General features: G+C 42.6%; 1 protein-coding gene across 1 annotated transcript in view; it reads left to right on the plus strand.

Annotated features, from left to right (window-relative positions):
- The first annotated feature begins 374 nt into the window (after positions 1–374).
- notch1b (notch receptor 1b) overlaps positions 375–22,536 on the plus strand; it is a 43,740-nt gene continuing 21,578 nt past the window's right edge. Inside the window, exons 1-11 of the mRNA XM_004566746.6 lie at positions 375–655; positions 1,307–1,388; positions 13,715–13,971; positions 14,157–14,495; positions 16,318–16,440; positions 16,530–16,763; positions 16,941–17,096; positions 17,479–17,664; positions 18,946–19,059; positions 21,812–21,925; positions 22,042–22,275. Coding sequence (XP_004566803.3) covers positions 598–655; positions 1,307–1,388; positions 13,715–13,971; positions 14,157–14,495; positions 16,318–16,440; positions 16,530–16,763; positions 16,941–17,096; positions 17,479–17,664; positions 18,946–19,059; positions 21,812–21,925; positions 22,042–22,275 — 1,897 coding nt within the window. The 5' untranslated portion in view covers positions 375–597. The remainder of the gene's footprint in view (positions 656–1,306; positions 1,389–13,714; positions 13,972–14,156; positions 14,496–16,317; positions 16,441–16,529; positions 16,764–16,940; positions 17,097–17,478; positions 17,665–18,945; positions 19,060–21,811; positions 21,926–22,041; positions 22,276–22,536) is intronic.

Below are 22,536 nucleotides of genomic sequence, written 5' to 3' on the forward strand. Positions count from 1 at the left end.
CTATCAGGCTTGTGAAGTCGTTTAACCACGTTAAACTGGCATAAAGTACAATAAAGTAGAGCCTGTCTTTATTTAAGATGTTAAGGACTAAGATAATTCATACATCGACTGGATTAACGCCCAGTCCCTTTTTTAAAGTGCCCAACAGTTTCTTTTTAACTCTCACGGTAAATACTTGATGTAATCTGCAGGACTAATGATCCAGACGCGTTAATTAACCTCTCACTACATGGGAAAACCGCTCGGGGGAAACACAAACAAACTTCCTTACTGTCACTTTATCAAGTTGTGCAGCTTGCGCCTGTCTGGGGACCAACTGAGTGATTGTTCATGTGTCCGTGGAAGAAAAACGCCCCTCGGTGCGGAGCGGCGGATGGAGATCAGATCATTCCCAACTCGGGACCCGAAGTGACAACATCTCATGCTCGGAGTTCAGCGTTACTGTGTGTTTTTTAACTCTCTCTCTCTCTCTCTGTGGACCTTACTCAAGGATGAACTGAAATAGTTTTTGTATTTTCACTGTCGAAGAGGAAGACACATTATCGGATCTATGAAAAAACCCACGTGGATTTGTACAATCATTTTAAACCAGAAGGAATGCATATTTTGTCTGTCAAACTAACTTTCTTGTTGTCGCTGATAGGAGTAACACGAGGTGAGTGGCGGGGGAATCTCTCGGTGGTAGTTTCCTGCTTGAGAAAGTTGAGAGAAAAAAAATCACTTTTATGACTATTTAGTCTGTAAAATGTCCAAAGTGTGTGAATTGATCTTGATGCGCTCACTTTTTTGTGAACTGAGGCTAAAGTGCAGAATTTTCCAAACTTTATTGCCGCCTGCAGGGTTCATCTGCTAATTAACAGTCATGATGTTTACTTTTTTTATTTCTTTTGCACCTGTTGGATTTAGCAAAACCTTTACGGTTTCACCTCTCCTGGATCAGTTTGCGCATTTTTGCTCTGCAGGCAGCTCTTGAGCACTTGCCCGGCAAACACTCAACTTTTTCTCACTAGTGTGTAAACGCATGCCTTTGCACTCTGGATTGGGAGCAGTGTGAGCGCGTTTGTGTGTTTTAATAATATCGCAAAGCTGTGTTATCCTCCGAGATGGCACAGTCTTTTTTTTTAAATTAGGACAGCTAAACTACAACATGTGATTCACACTTAGATTTTACATTTATGGGGAGAAACAAACATATTTGGAAGCTGTTCTTTCTGCAACACCTGGAGGGATTGTTGTACAGGCAATAATCAGTGATTTCAGAGGAGTGTGAGGAAAGCACACAAGTATTAAAACTTTCTGTTTGCAGGTCTGAGATGCTCCAAACAGGCGGAGTCGTGTTTGAACCAGGGGAAATGTCAAACAACTCTAGATGGCAACGAAGAGTGCAAGTAAGTTCAACAACTGCATTTGCTTTTTTTAAGCCAAAGAATAATAAGAAACATCTGCACGGAAGAGATGTGGGATTGTGGAATCTATGAGATTTATTTTATTTTTCATTTTTATTGTTACTCTTCTGGGACGCAAATGGCCAGCGAGCTGAGACAGAAACTGAGTGGACATTGATGAGGACAGGGGTCACCCGATGAGAGAGAGTGTGTTACTGCCACCACACTCTCTCCTCTGCAGCCAAACTCTCGCAGCCCTAAATCTTGTTTTTCTTTTCTTTCACGAAGCGACAGCTGGGTTTGCCAGAAGCTCGGCGACCATTGTTCTCCCCTACGATTAATTCTGTGTGACTAATCTGGGTGAGGCTTCCCAGAGAGACCCTCAGACCCTGTCCTCCTACAACCCCCCCCCTCCTCTCTCCTGGGATTTGGTCCCCTCCTCAATGGCCCTCAGTGCTCTCTCTCTCTCTCTCAGTCCCCTGGACAGATGGCAGAGGCTGGAGGATTTTCTAAACTGCTTAAAATGGGCACGAGTTCTGCATTTTGTCTGCAGAGTTTTGTGTTTTGAGATGTTTTCACTTCAGATGCTCCGACAACATGCTCCCGCAACAATAGCCTTCGTTGGCTCTATTTCCACCCTGGCATGAGCTGCATCAGCCAGTGTCACCTTACTGTCGCAAAGACCGGTGACCGCCGAGTGATTGGGCTGGCCAGGTCACAGCTTTGGGACTGAAAGACCTTGGCAGCCATCTTGGCCCTTTGCCACATCTTAATTTGGTCTTGTTGTGTATTCACCCCCACCCAATCCCACCCCACCTCCTCACTGGGCCACAAAGCAATCATTGTGCCCCTGCACTGTCTTCCCTCTCAGACGTCTCCAATTAAACATGGAGATGGGCATCGTCGCGGTTTTGAAAAGGTTTGAGCGGGCACACGAGGTTCAGCATGCCTTTGTGTGTTTCAGTGTTTTCTCCCTCATTGTGTTAGTTGTCACCACACCACCAGAAGGCCAAAAAAAATAAAGTTCAAAGGTTCTCTGAGGTCAGGCAGACTGTCTAAATAGACATAAAACAGACAATAAAACAGTAACTGCTTTCGATTCCATCTTTTCTGAAAGGTAGCTCTGGGCATTTGGTTTTTCTTGCATTTCTATTACAATATGTTATTCACAGTGATATGAAGTTAAGAAGAATTTTGTTAGGCTTTGTGCGTATAAATGTGTGTAGTTTCTCAATGTCAAGAGTAAATTTAATATTGTTAAAAGTAGAGATTTAGAGCGACATTTAAGGGCACCGTGAATTACTACACAGTCACTGTTGTACTAAGTCCTGTGTGCAAGCTTTAGAACTTGAAAAGAGATGAAAAATGCACAGAATCAATGCAGGATAAGCTGTTATATACTTGTAGACTTTCAGTTGCTAGTATTAGGCAGACCAAGTCACTGGATTTTTGCTACATGATGCAAGAAATGGCACTGCTGAACTCTTTTTTTTTTTTTAAAGCGAATTCTGCCTCTATCACAATATTTTGCTTTGCAGTCTCTCACTGATGAAATGCCAAAAGTCATTTTCTCAGCCTTTAAAAAGCTTCCCCAGAACCTTAAAACACAATATACAATCCTAAGTACTTATCAGGTTAATTGGCCAGTAAGCTGATCTTCAAAGTGAACCAGTGTAAGAGATTAACAAACCAGCTTCTTGCTTCACTCTACAGCTCCAAAACTCAGAGAGACGTTTACTGATGCTATCGCTCTTTTTACATGAACCTCATTCTCCAAGATTGATGACTTCCACAGTAAGTGGGTTGATCCAGCCAGTGCTTCAGCTCTTGTTAAAGCAGCACAGCTGGAAGTATCACGACACGAACAGCGAGAAATAATTGCAACCAGGTGGATCCTGTTTGAAGCTTAGTGTAAAAATAGGTGTAAGATGATGATTAATGTGCGCTTTTTTTAATCAGTTAAATGTTTACAACATTCTCAGCTCACAGATTGTGTTTTTCTTCTTCATGCTTGTCAGAATTACAGTCTGGGTTTCTCCTCAACTAATTAGCTGCCACTCTCGAACTCAAGTGCTATATCGAGGTCAAGTAAGTGGCATTGGATAGTTCAGTTTTATGTAGTTTGTCAAAGATGCCTACTTGACATGCCATGCCATAAATACCTCATCCTCGTATCTGGCTTGGCCCAATGACATCCCAACTGAACTTTATCTCCGGAGAGCTTCGAGGAGGCCTCTCATTTACTGTGTAGGCTTGGCAGCAGCAGAAGGCAGTGACAGAGCTGAGCCAATCCAGACTAGGAAAAATAACTCACAGATTCCAGTGGCACAGTGGCCAAAATCAAAGCAGCTTGCAGCAGAGCTCCCTCTCTTTCCTGAGAGTTGAGAGATGTCAGGCTGGGACAGGGGCGAGGAAGGATGCTGCTGAGAGATCACATACTTTCACCGTTAGCTGGTCAAAGTGATGAAAAAACGCAGCTGAAAGCATGTTGATAGCAGCGTGAAGTGGTGAGCTGTTGCAAGGGTTTAAGTTTGCATAGTAGGTGAAGGATCGGAGTTTGGCCAGATGAATACTATAGACCCACTGTCATCTCTCGACTATAGCAGCATCCAATGCCTTTATTTACTTCAGCTACAGAAGGTAGCTGGCCCTTGTTTGAAGCTGCTTTCTAATTCCCTTTGTTTGGTCACTATTACTTACTCTGGCATTTAGGGGGACAAAAACCCTTTGTCCAGGTATTTAATTATGAAAAGTTTATAACTGTATCATACACAGAGGACCAAGTTCCAAGCACTGGGGCTTTAATACACTTTTTTTTCAAGCTAAGATCTAATCATAGCAACATGACATGATGCCTTGATATGGTTCATTTGCAACTTTCGATTGCATGCAACAGTCCTTGTGAGTAAACTAAGTTGGCCCACTTGTTGCTGAGATGCATCTGTGTGTTTGTTTGTTTCCAAAACTTAAGCTCTGCTCTCAATTTATGAGCTTGAAAGCGCTGTGCATAACGTTTTTCACTTTCAGCCTGCACACACTGAGCTGGTTGGAAATTCCCTGAAAAAAAATACGGGTAAAGTTGTTTATTTCTAATTTATCGTTAAGAACACACCTGCCTTCACACACCTGTGCTCCCAGCGACACTCAGTAGCCATATCTGCTCCTTTGATTCTTGAAAGGGGTTAACAAATTTAGGCTCTGAAAATGTGAGAAGTTTAATCCTGCTGTTAGGATCTGCTCATTTGTTGGCATTTTGAGCAAACGTTGCCTCAGATAACAGCCAGTCGTTAATTCCTTGCTGGTATGTGCAACTGCTACAGTATTAGATCCACCTTCAGTGAAAGTGAGCCCTTGTCTCTCCGGTTCTGGGCATTCTTCAATGGCACCTCTGTTCACTCCAGTCAGATGAGTCTATCTTAGCCTCCCCCGCATGCTCTCCACTCCCCCCTGCACCTCTATTCAGAGTCAGGAAGCAGAATCCAAGTGGCCTAAGGGAAGAAAAGGTGCCGTATCTGATCATATCATCACACAACGAGAAGCACATAGTGCGAGCCTTTTATATGGCCACTGCTGCCAGTGTTAGGTTCCCTTTGGCTCGAGTCCGCCTGGTGAGAGGAGAGCTCTGGCTGACTGAAGCGACTTGGTGGTGGGGAACCTCAGTGCCGAGGATTAGTGATATTTGAACCCCCCCTGTTTGGCATATGCCAAGACAAATCACATAAACTTTGATCATAGGCTAAGAGGACTGACAGTCAGCGTGTGTGTGTGTGTGTGTGAGAGAGAGAGAGAGAGACAAAGAAGCTTTGCACACTCCAAACCACACTTCCTCATTTCTTTTATTTTCCTTCCGGCAGACCACCTGTCTTTGGGTTATAGTATAACAACTAGGAGGAACACACACTCTCCCATACAGCAGCATGCTCCATAATACCCATGATTACTTGTGGTTTTGCCCATTCAGCTTCACATAGAAAAATGACTTTGTCTGCCAGGTGTGCTTTTAGCTTGCAGTCACACTCACAAACAGAATAATTAAGAGAGTGGAGTGTGATGCCTTTATCGTGAACCAGAGCAGTTTATAACAGCAGTAATGCTGATTGTAGGACTGATATTAGTGTCTGTTACATGGCAACAAAAAATAAAAAGTACAGATTTGCTCAAGGGTTAAAAGTTTCAGCAGGAATCATAGTGTGCTAGGATTGTTTGGGAGTGGTCAGAATTTGCCTTTGATAGAAAGGTCTGCGCTCTCTGTGAGTGCACCAAATATAATGAAGTGATCAAATCTAATCTAACTTTGATTTTATTACATTGAAGCAGGGGGTTTTATTCAGTGGGGACACTGAAGGGAAGGTGTTGAGGTGAATTTCAATTGTATTAATTGGTGGAGATATTTCTAAAGCTCTAACACTGATACAATATTTAAAGATTAGAAATGTAATGCAAATAAATGTTAAAAAGTCACAGTATTACAACCAAATGTTCTGTATTTCCACCTCATGCCAACACAAAGCTGTAGAGCATGGACACATGACTTTTGGAGGCGTTCTTTGTGACTGCCACCAGGATCTCAGAAGTCCATCTTTTGGGTCCTGTGTGTTGTGTGGTGGAGCCTCTGTTGAGGACATCTTTGGGCTCCTTGTTGCTTTCCTCTCTGTTCCATGGTGGCAGGGTGGACTGCAGGTGCAGCCATTGTGGTTTACATCAGAGCATTGTATTGCAGTGATGAATTAACTTGCTTCAACCATCAGTAGGTTTAATCTTGGTGTTATCTTGTATGTATGTTTTGAAATAACAGAAGAAATGCTTCTTTTAAAGGTAGAAAACGCCTGATAATCATCATGTTTTGCTAGCTGCCTTCAGTGTTTAAAATAACAGGACTGACATGAGAAACCTGGCAAACAAAGTAGTAAATAAGTAAGCCAAAGTGACAGCTTTCACTCTTAAATCAACCTGATAATCTGATAAGAAAGAGGCTGGGAAAACCTAAAAGAAACATGTATTAGTCCTTTTGAGCAGTAGAAACTTTCACTATTAAACATTGGCTGTTTGGAAGTTACAGTCATTTCACTTTGTTTTGTGGCTGTTAGCACACACACACAGGGTTGTCTTAACAGCCAACAGTTTAACAGCGATGTACATGTTGGACAATTTTTCATGCTCTGGCTCACCCTTGAAGTAACAACCTGAGGATCCTGTTGTGCTGTCAGTTACACCTTCAGACACCCGTGAAGCCCTTAAGTGGTTCCCAGCCTCGTAAAGTGGCAGTAGCAGAAGTCATTAGAGCTGCTATTACGCTCATGACATGCGCGCACACACACACACACACACACACACACACTGAGTGTTTTGTCCAAAGGGGAGCTTTTTCTTTCCCATGGGCTATACTGCTCCCAAATAAACAGGGTCTCTAATGAAGGCTGCCAGATGTGGGCTGGCCAGGTCAGCTCTCCTGTACGATTAGAGAGGGAGGAAAAGAAGGATGAATATAAAGAGAAGGCAAGAAGTGGAAGCACTTCCCCCTGTAATTTCTGTAGCCAGTTGGGATTTGATGGTAACTTTGGTTTCATTTCCACAACAAACAACAAGCCTGGTTTTTGTGCCAGGTTCGGTTTTAGTGAAGAGTTATTTATATTTGCGTGATTCAAGCCAAATGCATGTGTTAAAGAGGTGTTTGCTACTGTGCAGACTGCTGGGAAAACACAGGAGAGGAAGAAAGAGAGAGGTAAGTCTCGTGGAAAGGAGGGGAGAGTGCCCCTTCACCCCTGGGCAGTGCTACTAAAACAGATCCGATGAGACCAAAGGGGAGTTAGACCAGACATGAACCAAACAGCCAGGAAATGAGATAAGGTGGTGGGGAGACAGGAGAGATAAGGGGAGGGGGGAGAGAGAGGAACTACATCATTTGACTCCTAGACACAAGGTCAGTTAGTCAAACTTATAAGGGAGAAAGGAGAGGAGGAGGAGAAAAACAATTAGTTGAAGAAACTGGGAGAAATGTGACAGACCATTGTCTCGCATGTTTCACACATCAGGGGATCGTCCACTTCAGACATGTTCTCACCGCTGGAAATACAGGTGGCAGGACACATGACAGCCACTTGCTCCCTGTGAATACACCGGACAGGATATTGATTTGCTCTCGCATTTGCACAGCTGTACATCATGCAGGCATCTTTACTCGGAAGTCGACTGATTAAAGACAATCCATTTAAATCACTTTTGACTTTTTGTTGGTGCTTTTTTAATCAGACTAGTAAATTAGATACCAGGAACATCTCTAGATTAATGTCCAATCCAAGTGATTTAAACATTCGTGTTCTCACATGCACCTCTGTTGACTGGCATTCAAAATCTATAAGCCATAAAGAAGGTGGCTGAATGGGCTATTCCAACACTGTTAAAATCTATCATACCAACAAAGTCCTAGTTTTAGCTTCCAGTTTTTCCAGTTTCTTCCATGATAGTAAGTGAAATGTCTTTATGTGTTTGAAAATGTTACTGGAAAATGAGACGGGTGTTTTTAATACCCAGCAGATCAAGCGAAACAAAGAATTATCCTAAAAAAATCCTGATCAAGTTGCTAATGGAAATGGAACCAGACAGTGATCTGTTTCTCACAGAGCTTTACATGCCACAGTAATTGAATAAATACACAACCTAATTCACTAAGCTTCTCAAAGAGCACATAAAGCAAGGCCCATGCAGCTGCCAAAATCTCTTTGCTTATTCTAGGTTTTTATTTGTATACAGTGCACATGTGTAGCCTACATATTACATGCTCCCATCTGCGTGTGACCTCAGAAAGATGGCAGATGGCAGATTGGCTCGGCACTGAGGAAAACCCCTTTAGAGTGACGCCTGGCTGAGGGTCAGATGTCACCACAACATCTGCTGCAGGCTCGAGCCGCCGCCCGGCCCTGTTATGCATCCCATCAGTGGTGCAGACCTGTTGCCACGGGCTACAGCGGCAGCGACTGAAGAAGAGATGGCCCAGGAGTGAGCGCAGAGGAGAACAATGAGGGCTGCTGGGGAGGGATGACAGAAAAGATAATAACAGTATCGGCCTTACCGCGGAGATAATTCCACTGCTGTGCTGCAGTTACACGATACCTCCCAAACACCTGATATTTGCTCAGCTTCTGATTTGTGCTCCACTTTTCATGTCTTCTTTATTTACCTTTCTAGCGGCCCAGTTTATCGACTGCTGTTGAGATTATCCCGCTTCCCGGGCCGGGCAGATTTCACTTGTTGAAGCAGCTGCTTTGCTCTGTTTGTTTTGAACACAGCCAAGACTTGATAAAAGAGTCGTTGAATATCTTTTGTCTTACCCACCTTTTTTTATGTGTTTGGGCTCTTATCGAGGCAGTTAAAATTGATGCCCGTAAAAGCTGTTTTGTGCTGAGTGTGTACTTGACAGGCTATCGCCAAGTTAAAGAGCAAACTGTTAACATTCTTTGTCAAGCGTGTGCTACAGTTGACTTAATGCTAGCATCCCAGGCGGAGTGTGTTTGAATAGTGTGTCCACGTGCTTTGAGGTAAGGGTGCAAGGGGCTCTGTCTGTTTGTCTTTTAGACCTTGGTGTGAGATGCAGAGCTGTTTTTGTGAGGGCAGAAACCGGTTTCAAAAGCTAGTGCAAGTCTTTTCCAAGACCCATAAAGGGAAGCTGCCAGCAAGCCCCTATTGAGGTTTCTCAGGTTAAGAATCAGGACAGGAGGCTCTTTAGAGTAAACACCAGAAAATTCCTTCTGCCTCCTTTCTGCCTTTCTCTCCTTGAAAACCAAACCAAACCAGTTTCCTTTCTCTCAGACGTCTTTGTTTGTCCCAGTGCATGTCTGTGTGTCTCTGTCTATGTGCGTCTGTGTGTGTGTTTTGGATTTTTAGCTTTTCCTTTTGCCTTGTGCTTGGCCTCCAGCATTGCAGACCACAAAAAAAAAAGTTGCAGAGCAGCTTGGAGTATCTTGGATGAAACTTTTGGGAGGATGAGCATTAAGCAGATGCGAGTTATAAATCCGACTGTGCTGTCTTACAAATGAAAAGAAGGGGTTTTAGGAGAAAAGGGGTGAGAGAGAGGGTTTTGGAGGGAAAGAGAGTGCACAGAGGGGAGCGAGTGGATGCCAGCAGCCATACAGCTTTGAACAGAGGAAGTGAAAAAAAAAAAAGAAATCAGGAGTGAGCACATATAGTGGAAGGACAATTCAGAGAAAGATTTTTTTTTTTTTTTTTTGGGGGGGGGGGGGGGGGGGGGAGAGAAAGAAGAGGAAAGAGGAGGTCTAACAGCTGAATACGCCCGGCCTGTGGTCAGCGCTGAATGGGGAGGAAAAACAATGGGCCCACTCATCCTTCGCTCTCCTTTCTATGCCTCTCTCACTCCTCATTTTTACTGCTAAGTATTTGTGGGAATGGTGGGGGGCATTCATTCAAATACCAACACTGTGAAAAAATGTCCAAATCAACATGTTATTTAACTTTGAGTCCTTAAATTTCCATTCTTTTGATTGCTATTTTACATTTTTACAGTATGTTAATAAATACCTCAAGCCAGAAACAACTAGTTTAAAAAGAATAGTGAAACACAACATAACGCATTTATTTTTGTGAGAGATGAGGGCACGGCCCTCATCTCTCTTAGTGTTTGAGGACAGTAGTCAGATGGGGTGCCATGGAAAGGAAGGAGGCTAAGTGTTGGGGATATGGGAGACAAGGGGTAAAAGGGAGGGGGGGGGGATGACTGGCCGGGGTAGCAGCTGTTGTCTCCTCATTAGCATGCGCACCTGCTCCCTGCGGCCTTTTTCCAGCGAGCTCGTGTGGCGCCTCACGACCTCAGCACCCGCCACCGCTGGGGCTTAGCTGGACTGGCCTTCTAGCAGCCAAATTTTCTCTTGGCCGATTCCCCAACCCCAGACTCACTGCAACACACACATACTTCCACTGTCCCCTGTCGGGTTAAATAGAGATGCTCTATGTGGAAGAATGTCCATAGATTTTAATGTACAGCTGTTTTATCAGATTAACTCAGTGTTGCTGCTGCATAGACTGCTGAAATACTTTGTAACTACTAAATATGAATTTACATTTTTTTTTTTAGAAGTTTTCAGTGTTGCTTATTTAAGTTTATTTGACATTTCATGACAGACTGAGCATTTCTCTTGGTTCAGATTGGAAAAACCCAGAGGTCATCAGGACAAGACACATTTTATGTGCATAAGTCAAGTCTAATGGCTCAGTCTGGTAATTCTCCTTAGCGTCAGACCAGGGTTTGCCTCTTTTCTAGGTGTGAAAGATTTATGTGTCTTTTACTGGCATTTGGAAACAATGTGTCCTGAAAAGTTGCCAACAATTTTACTGTAAGAGAAACGGCAGTATTTTCAGCTCATTAATCAAAATGTTTTACAATGTTTTTTGACAGATTAGACGTTTTCCATCAAAGATATTGACTATGTGTCTTTGAGAGGACCTTGTAATTGACTAAATGATGGATATAATAACAAAGTGTCTCATTTGCACATTGTAAAGTAATTTGTGGAAAATTTGTGGGGTGGGGTGGGGGGGGTGGGGGGGGGTTGGGTTTTTTTTTATAATAGCTAGACATTTCACATTTCACTTCCTTTGAAAAGTAGGTCTTCAGAAAAGGCTTGGTTTACAACAGTTTATTGTGGAGTTTTTTTTACTCTTGGCTCTGTGTGATGTCAGTTACAGCAGATATACTTAATATGGTTATCTCAGGCACACAGCTCTGACTCTGAGCACAGAAGCCCCACCCACTCTGTTCAAACCTTTTGTTCATGATACAAGCAGCCAATCAGAAGAAAGCTGGCTTCTTTCAAACAAATCACATTGACCTGGTGTTAATAAATAAGGATTATTTTTCACTGTGAATCACATAATGCTCTCTTCTAGAGTCCATGAATAAAAATATAGCGCTGGAACGAGTAGGTCTACTTTTATAAATGGCCTCAGACTAAATGACAAGCATGCAAGGTGCCACTCTTTGCTCTAGACATGGTGAAATGCCACCACTCACTGCTACTGTTTATGCAGTTGGCAGCCTAGCATGTCATGTTTTCTTTTCTTTGCCACAGTCCTAAAGCTGTCTAATCCCATGAGGGGGAGACCCTGTCTAAACACACGCCTGTCCCTGCACAGGGTCCACAGCTCGGCCCCACTTACACTAACATACACACAGGGTGGACGCCCTGGGAATGTTTGGGGACAGGGTCCTGTCAGCCCCTCAGTGCTAACAGACTGGCTGGCTCGGGTCAGGTATTTGAGAGCAATTTGGGTTTTTTTTTAATGTCTTTCATGCTTTGTGCACAATGGTTTTTGTGTGAGAACAAAACAAGAGAAAGAAAACTCTTGCTGGTCAGGCATGTGCATAAAAAAACTCCAACAGAGCAAAAAAACAAATCTGCATTTTAGGACATTCTCTGTGTAGTTTTCCGCTACATGGGAATTCACTTTTCAGAAATCTTTCATGAATCTTGAGTGGTTGCACTGCAGTGTCTTTCACTTCATCCCCTGCCCATCCTCTTGTCTGATGCGTGAGCAAATCCTCTCTGGGGAAGACAGAATAACGAGCACTGAGGTGGTGGCACGGTGCTTTGAAGTTGCCATAATGTTGGCTTGCAGCTCAAACTGTGGCATAGATGCTGCCTTGTACACAGGATGAATGAGTGCTGACAAAAGGGTCAAAGTGAGCAGATTCCAGTCCTCAGAGCTGCTGAAGAGTGCCATGATGGCTGCTTTTCTCATACCTCCACTTTTGGGAAGGACGGATTAGGAACAAGATTTCCAAATACCACAGATTTTTCTTTTGTGCCCCTAGCCAACCAGCATTATTGACAATAGGATTGAATCTTTGAAATGCTGTGAACTGCTTGGATTTATGGGTCAGTTAGAGCAGCAAAAAGGACTGAGTATTAAACCTCAATCAGTTTTTGGTTAAGACAGAGTGTGTCTGTTAGATGTAAGTGGCTGGTTAAAACTAAAGAGTTTTCCATACCAAGAAATATGGCTTTACTTTACTTCCAGCCCACAAATCTGTGGATACGCAAGGAGCTGTGAAACATTCCTTCATGTAATCTTTCTGCCTGTGTGTATGCATGTGTAAAATAGTGATCACCGTCTGTCTTTGTGCGGGTATATGTATGTGTGTGTGGCCCTGTGTAAAATAGCGATCACCGTCTGTCTTTGTGCGAGTATGTGTATGTGTGTGTGGCCCTTTTGTTGAGCCGCGCGCATCCTCAGGGGACATGCTTTCAGCTCCTCTCATTGTAATTGTAAATGTGTGAATGTGCCTCTGTGATCAGCGGCTCTCTCTCTGGGAACTTGTTCGCTGGGGTCCGAGCAGCGTTTATGACTCAGAAACAACCTGTGAGAAACATCACAGGAGCTTGTCCCCCTCCCCTCGCTGCCCAGACCACTCTGTTTTATAGCTTCAAACACATTGTCCACAGGGGGTGACAGTAGAAAGACAAATGTCCGTTTAAAGCATAGTTTCTCATTGCTGTGTTGCCGTGTCGTAGAAACAAGCCAATGATTGATACGGACAAAAAGGTAGCCTTGCTCATTTAAAGTCATATTAGCATTGTGGACTTTTGACTGAATGGATAAAAAAATGTATGAATTTATTAGTCCATCTTGTGGATGGATTATTGGTAAATTGCTGGTATTCATGATAGAACAATACTTTTCACTAAAGGTATAATAAGAATTGTTTAAGTTTTTTATTTTTTAGGACTGACACGGGAAACAATGAATTTAATAAAATTACTGGGAATGTGACGCATTCACCACTCTGTCTACAAAAAAACTAATACTGCTTCAATTCATATCACTAAAGGGAAAAAAGTGGGAGTATACTATGTGTATATATATATATATATATATATATATATATATATATATATATATATATATATATATATATATATATATATATATACTAGTGTACTATATGTATACTATGCATATTGAAATCTGCTAAACAGAAGTCCAATTAATAAATAAAAATCAATTAAATAAGAAACTGGCAGCTTTTAGTATATGAATTTGTCAGTTTTAGCTCTAGCACATTGGCTTGCTTTGGAAAGTAGTGTGCACATCCTCAGAAAAATGAAGAGTAAATGGTAAATAAAAATAAAGTATAATCCATAATAAAGTATAATCCAAACATCACCCTGATTAGCAGCTGAGAATCTCAGTTCTTATCATGGCTTTTATTAATACTTAAAGTATAAACCTCTTACATATTAAATTGTTTAAATATGACAAAATTATTATCTTTCTCATAAAGAAACTGACCTCTGACCTCCCTCATCTGCTGTTTCCAGGTGCCGTGATGGATTCCTAGGAAACAGGTGCCAGTTTCCTGATCCATGCACCGCTTCGCCATGTGAGAACGATGGCATGTGCCACCACACATTAAGCGAGAACAGTGTGGACTTCTTTTGCAGCTGCAGGCCAGGCTTCGTAGGCCTCCACTGCCAGATTGTCAATCCCTGCACCAGCATACTTTGTCGCAACGGAGGCACCTGTGCTTTGGAAAATCTCCAGAGTTACAAGTGTCATTGTCCACCTGGATGGTTAGGTAAAATAAAACAGTGCTATGATATTGAACCAATGGTTGGTTGATGATAAATAAGATTGGAAACTAGATAACTGGATAACAAAAGTAACACTCTTTGTTTATGGGTCATTTTGAGGTTGTGAAATCCCAGAAATCTGTATCTAGCAATGTGTTTAATCTTTCACACAATATCTTTGTGCCTTCAGGTAAGCAGTGTGAACGAGCCGACCCCTGTACCTCTAATCCATGTGCCAACAGTGGACAGTGCTCCGTCATTGAATTCCAGTACATCTGCACCTGCACGCCCTTCTTCACTGGAATGACCTGCACACAGGATGTCAACGAGTGCGACATAAAGCCATCGCCCTGCAAGAACGGCGGGGTGTGCATCAACGAGGTCGGCAACTACCGATGTCAGTGCCCACCGGACTACATAGGCAAGCACTGTGAGAGCCGCTACTTCCCCTGCAACCCGTCACCCTGCCAAAATGGAGGCACCTGCATCCAGAAGGGAGAGACGAGTTACGAATGTTCCTGTGTGCCAGGTAACATTAAGCTGCATTAAAACACGTCTTAAATGATTTGATCATTTGCTGTACAATTGCTCTAAAGTGGGCCTCCTGTGCTTTTCTTCAGTCATGTAAATAAAGTGACTATGTTGAATACTGAGGTCAGCAAATTTTTTATTCTAGGCTTTTAATATTCAGGAGTTTCTTTTTAAAAAGGAATAAAATAAAGGTGTACTGTTTAAGAAGCTGTGGTAAGGTGGGATTGATCAGATCCATTAACGTTTGTGAAGTTAAAGCCACCATGACACCCCATTGAATCAAGGTTAGGTGATTCCTAAATATCAGCACTGCGAGTGGCTGATTAAGTGGTGATGTCATTTTAGGCTGGGCTGCTCCTGTGTGTGCTGTGCCCTGTGTGAGTGTGTGAGTGTATTTGTACTTTGTTGTGCACAGTGTGCGAACAAAGCAGAGCAGGAAAGCATCCGGGCTTATCGTAAGGAAATGGTCAAAGGACAACATCCTTTTCACATGATGGAGTGAAGCAGTTCTTGCTGGGACTCCGGCCCTGCCCTCCACCCTGTCACCTCCACACACACTGACTTCACCTTGTTTTTTTCTGTTTCCTTCCAATTCAGAAATTCACGCAAAGAATTTGTGTGGCAACTTTCCATCCCGTCTTACTGGCAGCCTCGTATGTTCTTTGAAAAGCCTAAAGAGAAAATAATGTGTTGGTCTCTCAGTTTTTTTTTAAAGTTATTACATACATTAAAGTAATTAAAAGAAAACATCCATGTAAGTCAGGGTTGGGATCTTCTAGGGTAAAGTGACTAAATGAATTGATCATGTGTGATTGGCTGAGTCGATCGCCAGTTGGTATTTTGCAAATATTGTAAATATTTAGCCTGCAAAGCACAATTCAAAGCACACACTACTAGGAACTTGCAGAGGGAATTGTGTTTTTTTCACATACAGAAGCATGGTAATGGCTTCAGTCACACAGGCCTAGAGATCAGTTGCAGTCACAAACCCGCATGTCATGTTGGAAGGAAGACGCCAATTTGTCTGCAAGCACTCGCAAACTACTCATCAAGTGGTAGTTAAAGTGTGAAAAGTGTGATGCAGAGACCTTTTGATGTGTTTGTTGCTGCTTGAGGACACGACTTTTACTTTGAAGGCAAACTTTCTCCTCTTACAGTTTGCACCACACTATTAAAAATGTCACTACAGCTCAGAGACTAAATGGTGAATACTTGTGACCAAATAATTGCAACCATGGCAATCTGTTAGCAACCAAACCAGTCGCAAGGTTTTTTTGTGTAGCAACCTCCGGTTGGATCCTTCAGCAACCACTCCCTAGTATCTAGGCCGGTTTGACTGAGCCCTGAATGACAATAACAAATTTCGACAATAAAATTCAGTTGAAATTTGAGCAACATTGCAGTGGAAGCTGCAGACATCTGCTTTTTTTATATATTAGCAGTGGTTTAGCTTGGTTTCAGAAGCTGACTGTAAGTCGTTACGTGTTGTACTGGTTTTGCTTTGCATTTTATTTTACCCAGGATGCCAGCTGTACAGTGCAGTGGCTGCTTGTTGTGTAACCGTATAGGAGAGTGGCAGGCTTACCACAGACCTCAAAATGGTAAAGCCTCGCTTTTCTTGGGAAGGAAAAGACAGTTGACCACATTTAACTGCAAGTTTCATTCCCTTTGTTGTAAATGGGACATTGTTGTTTTCAAACCAGGAGAAATGAGAAACTAAATATTTAAAGTCTCGTTAAAGACGGCACAGTTTATGCAACGTAAACCCACACTGAAGCAAATTAATGGAGAGACGTTTTTTCTTTTTTTGTTAATGTCAGGTTTTACGGGGAAAAACTGCAGCCAAAACATTGATGACTGTCCAAATCATGAATGCCAGAATGGAGGGACCTGTGTTGATGGAGTCAACACCTACAACTGCCAGTGTAAACCAGAATTTACAGGTCTGTATGTTGTTGCTTCACTGTATGAGTCCGTGAAGAAGCCTGTCTGGGGACATACACCCACTTATCCTGGTGCTTCCACTTCACAGGCCAGCTCTGTAGAGAGGACGTCGATGAGTGCCAGCTGATGCCCAACGCATGCCAAAATGGCGGCACATGCCACAACACCTATGGCAGTTACCAGTGCGTGTGCGTGAACGGCTGGACCGGGGACGACTGCAGCGAGAACATCGATGACTGCGCCAGTGCGGCCTGCCATCAAGGGTCCACCTGCCATGACCGGGTAGCTTCGTTCTATTGTGAATGCCCCCCCGGCCGCACAGGTTTGTGGAATTTCGATCTTAGTGCATGGCAGCAGAACTTCTGCTTCTTAAGTTAAATACAACTGTTGTGCGAACTTAATCTGACACAAACTGTGTGAGCTAACCCAGTAAAACTGAAATTGATTGAAATCACTGGATATATAATGAAGTCCTTCTTATTTTTGTCCTCTGCACCAGGTCTGCTCTGCCAGCTGGATGATGCCTGCATGAGCAACCCATGCCAAAAGGGCTCCAACTGTGACACCAACCCCGTCACGGGAAATCATTTTTGTACCTGCCCCTCGGGATATGTTGGAGCTTCCTGTGATCAGGACATTGATGAATGCTCACTGGGTAAAACTCATCTTTTGCACACTGTCAGACATATTTCAACATCAGTATTCAGAGTTTAGCTTTACCACTGTCACGAAAACTTCAATTACCACACATTGGTTCGTAATTCCTTTATACAAACTAAAATACAAGGTCATTCTTTTGCCCTATTATGGGTACTTTGGTACCCATAATTGTACCCCTAATTGCAGTAAATAACCCCCTCTGGGGTATTATTGCTGTAATCCCGCAGTTGAGGCTTTTGGTTTGGCTTTGTCAAACAACACTGAGCCACTCAACGTCCTATAATGTCTTTTATAGTGAAATTGCTGCTTTTCACATCCTTATGGACACACCAACCTGCTAAAGGAAGTGAAATTAAAGCCTGGATCTTTTTAAACAGGTTCCAATCCGTGTGAGCATGCGGGGAAGTGTATCAATACCAGGGGCTCATTCCAGTGTAAGTGTCAGCGGGGCTTTGTGGGACCACGGTGTGAGCTGGACATCAACGAGTGCATGTCGAACCCATGTTTGAACGAGGCTACATGCCTGGACCAAATAGGAAAATTCCAGTGTATTTGCATGCCAGGTAAGATGTCTGGTTATATGGAGAAGCTACTTTTTCAGTCACATTCCCACAGGGTGCACTCTGGAACGCTCTGCTGTGCACATTTGTAAAGTCCTTTGAGGGAAATGTGTCCCATATGAATACATTTAACTTGAATTTTGTTTGTTTTGGTTAATTTCACCAAATGCAGCAAATCATATGCACTAAACAAGTCTCCTATAATCAAAAATAGGTTTTGCTTTGAACTTTAAGTAGTTCAGCTCTCACAGACCGAGCCACACTTTGAATTCAAGTGTTTTCAGTCCCATTGCTGCAAGCCCCCCACCTAGCCAGGCAGTCTGTCTTTGCAAAAGTGTGTGGAAAAAATGGATCTTTTTAAAGAACTCACTGAATGTGTGAAAGAAACTGTACTGTAATAGGATGAAGTCTTTGAAACAAGTAAATTTATGATATTTCTTCTGTAAGTGGTATTTATGCAGAATGGAAGCACAAAGTGTCAGACCATGTAAAGTTACAGAAGGCTAAAGTTACACAGTCATCATCAACTACAAAAAACTGCAGCAGGAGCTTTGTGGCTGAGCAGCTCATGTAGGTGTGATGTTGAGGTTGCCCTGTGTGTGTGTATTTTTACTTTTGCATGTCACGTAATTTGCTGTGTTCATGGGAGTTAAGAATAATAGTAGAATAACTAATTGGACAAGTAAAGTCAACAAATAAAACCCATGTGAATGACTTAGGATTCCTTTCAGAATGGGTTTGTTTTGAAGTTTAGAAATTGTTAGCTGATTAATTAATGAAATTTCTTTTTACATATTCTGAAATGTGAAGATTTGCAGTTTTGACTCTTTAGACTGAGTTATATTTAATTTTGGGGCTGATGGTCAGACTTTCAGCTCGACGACATCATCGTGGATTCTGATTGAATTTGTGTGATTTTCAAGATTTTATTCAAATGCAGCAAACAAGAAAATAGAGCTGAATTAGTTAATCTGTTAACTAATTGTGATCAACAGCAAACTTAATATTAAAGTCACATTCAGAGGAAAAGTTACAAATATATTTTACTAAAGTATTTTCAGTTCATTGCAGTTTTACATGACATCACCTTTAGCTTAACATAAATTGGGGTCAGTTTTATAAACTAACAACTTAATAAAATAAAACAATATTTAGTTATATTCCTCAGTACTTTGTATAATTTAAACCCAGTATGTAGCAGTATATTTCTGCAGTGTGAAAGTGCTTCTAACTGTGTGTCTCCGATCAAATCTCCCTCACGGTCCTCCCTTGCTAATTGGCCAGGCTACGAGGGGGAGTTCTGCCAAATCGATACGAACGAGTGCGCCAGCAGCCCCTGCCTGAACAACGGCGAGTGTATCGACAAGACCAACGCCTTCCACTGCCAGTGCCCCACAGGTGAGGCTGCCGTACCGCTGTGGAGGGGGGAGGAGGGAGAGGGCGTGGGGCCAGGGGGCACAGAGGCTGATCTTGCTCTGTCTCGCTCTCTTCTCCTCTCAAACACAAACACACACACACACACACAAACACTGATCTGGACGGGCACTAATCCCAGCCCTGAGGCGAGCTTATGCTGGCCCGGGTAGCCCCGCACATACGCAGCAGTTGAGGAGAAGCGGTAAAAGAAAATCTATAAGGAAAGGCTTGAGGAAGTTTGAAGTTTTTGAACAAGTTTGTTATCCTTTTTATCAAGTCTGATGATCGAGCAGAAACTAAGCAAGGCTTGTGATTGCAACTGAGAACAAGAGAGAGCTAATAAGAGAAGGCAGAGCTGCTGCCACAGTCTGTAAAGTGACATTTTCTGTGTTGTGGTTGTAAATGAGGTAGTTCTTCAGCCTATTTTGAGGTATGTGGGTGTTTTCAAAACTCATACAGGAGCTTCACTGTTTGTACATGAGGTATTGATGTTTTGTTCAGGAGCAAAGGAATGCAACTTCTGAATATTGGATAGAAAAAAAGATAGAAGAGAAAGGAAGGATCTATAGACTCCCCAAATGTGTTTTTGTTTTGCATTCTTTCACTGGGATCATTGAGGTGGAAGTGATTTTTTTTTCTTCTTCTTTTTTGGAAAAGGAAAATAGCAGAGCTCAGAGTTGGGTGGATCAAAGGCAGTCTGGGTGGAGGAGAAAGATTCCTCCTGTTGAGAGAAAAAGAAAGGAAGAAGGAAAAGCAGAAAGAAAAAAAAGACATCCACAACAAGAAAGCTTTGGAATTAATAGAGAGAGGGGGCTACAAGAGTGAACACAAGAGCTTAGCGCCTAAGAAAACTCGTTGTGTGTGACAGTGAGCGAGGGCTGTGTGAGGAAGCAGCACAAAGTGGTGGTGGTGGAAGTGTTTTTTGGGAGGGTGTGTGGAGAAGTGGGTAGTGTTGAGATGCACGGACCGTTATGCCAAAGCAGGAAGGGTAGAAGGGGGGGAGGGGTTTTAACCGCTCTAGTTGAGATGTAAATTTGTCCCTGTTGCGAGCCAGGCCCAAGGCGAGGGTCCCCCTTTTCATTTCTGTACATGGAATAGCCATGGAAACCCTGCTGAGAGCCATTGAAATGTCTGATTCCAGCAGTCTGGGGATAAATCCCGCTTTGGCTGCTGAGGTGTGCGATGTGCACGGCCCTGTGCGTGGTTGCATCTCCGCTTTATCCTTTGTGTGTGTGCATACTTATGCATCTGGGAAAGAAAATCTTTTCATTAATGTCAGGAGTGCTGTTGGAGAACAGAACAGTCACATTCCTGTTAAGAAACATGCAGTTTGTACCAAGGACTGTTGTTGCTGCTGTAAACTCACAGTCCCTATCAGACTGCAAACTGTCTTGATTTATAGCACTTTTCAACACTAAAAGCACAAGTAATGCCAAAAATAACAACAACATCTCACATAAAACACCCTTTTGTACCGTTCAAATCTTTACATACATACAGCAGAAAATATCCACTTGGTATTGTGCTGTTTTTTAATAAGCTTGGAAATTTTGAAATAATAGCTTTAAGAGTTAATTCACACTTTTCTTTTTTCACAGATCTGTGTCAAGCTTTGAAAAAAGTAAAAAATAATATTTTGCTTGCCATGCTATAAAAAATCCCATTGACTACTTGGAAATTTTAGCCTAAATTATTCTTTAAATGTATGTTTTAAAGGCCACTTAAGTAGACTCTCAGCCTTAATTCATATAAGTTATATCATATAAGTAGCACAAAATAAAAGCTGGAGTGTCTAGTTTTCTAATTTTTAAAGTAGCATCAGCTTTAATCTGCTATCGACATAGTTTTGGACTGCATTGTTCTGAAAACTTTGTTAGCAGTGTCTACATTTTAGTCATCACTTCATCCGTCTGATTGCAGCCAGTTTGGGGAAGTATAAATGCTTCTAGCAGAGTCCAGTGGGAGAAATCAGCTTGCAGCTCTCCACACAAATACTTCCTCACTGGATTATCTACAACTGGTCTTTCTTTAGCTTTAAGCACCTGTATGTTCCTGTGATGTTGTGGTGATGGGGTGGGAGGGAAGTAGAACTTTTTATCTCTTCATCACCCTATTAGTCTTTGAGCTGTGACAAACAGGAGACGAGGAGGAAATATCTGAGAATAAGTCCAGGAAAAACAAGAAAGCCTACTGGTTGATTTTGAATGAACAACACTTTGAATACCGGAGGTTCAAAGGTCAAGCTAGCTCTTTTTGGAGGCGGGCAGGGAGTAGAGGGGGTAGTGGGGAAGGGGTGAAAGTAAGACAGGAGAATATGCATTGTGATGGAAAGGTTTTGGGGGACAAAGAAGGCAACAGGCTCAGTTTGGTGCTGCTTTGAGCAGACAGGAGGGCCTTTGTCTTTCACCCCTTGGTCAGGAGGCCTCCTAACTTTCATTCTTTCCTCATTTCTCTCCCTCTCTCCCTCCCTCCCCTATTTTAAATGAACCGATTCCCCCACTAGCTCCTCTCCCTTTGCCTCTGCTCTGAAAAGAAGTGAAAGGAGAAAATGGGGAGCTCGTAGTGCTTCACAGTTGTTAATTAACATGCAGATTTCTGATTCGCTAAGAGCTCTTATAACATAGGCTCAGGATTATGAGTGTGGCTGGTTTAAAATGAGATGTCTGTACACACACACGCACTCATTCACACACACACACATGCGCACAATAACAGCTTTTTGTTGTTTTTCCAGGCTTCAGTGGGAACCTCTGCCAGATAGACATTGATGAGTGTGCCAGCACGCCGTGCAAAAATGGCGCCAAATGCACAGATGGACCCAACAAATATACCTGCGAGTGCACTGAAGGTATTCACGCTTAACATAAATTATAATAATTGTAAAAGGAGCCAAGACCTTTAAAATATAACAACATTTCACAAATTAATGTGTCAGTTAAAACAGACATCAACTCTTTTTCCTAGGTTACACTGGGAAGCACTGTGAGACAGACATAAACGAATGTTACTCCGACCCTTGCCACTATGGCTCCTGCATTGATGGCCTGGCCTCGTTCAGCTGCCAGTGCAAGCCCGGGTTCACCGGTCGGCTTTGTGAGACCAACATCAATGAGTGTCTGAGCCAGCCGTGCAGGTACGGAGGCACCTGCCAGGACAGGGAGAACAGCTATATCTGCGTCTGTCCCAAGGGAACAACAGGTAAGGATCACACACAGGAGATACAAGCGTAACATTTTACCCCTCAGCCATAAAAAGGCTGATGAGATATTGTTGTCACTCCACTGGCAGCATGGACACTCAAGTTTGTGAATGCAATAACGTGAAAACAAGGCAACGTAGGATTGATAGCACAGCTGCATCTACTAAAAATCTTGGATGAGTTTGAATCTCAGTGACCTGAATCTTAAGGTCAAGTTTTCTAAAAATCTTGTGAATGCAAAAACTCAAGAAGGAAGTCAC

The sequence above is a fragment of the Maylandia zebra genome, linkage group LG12 (genome assembly GCF_041146795.1).
Source record: "Maylandia zebra isolate NMK-2024a linkage group LG12, Mzebra_GT3a, whole genome shotgun sequence".
Classification (NCBI taxonomy): Eukaryota; Metazoa; Chordata; class Actinopteri; order Cichliformes; family Cichlidae; genus Maylandia; species Maylandia zebra.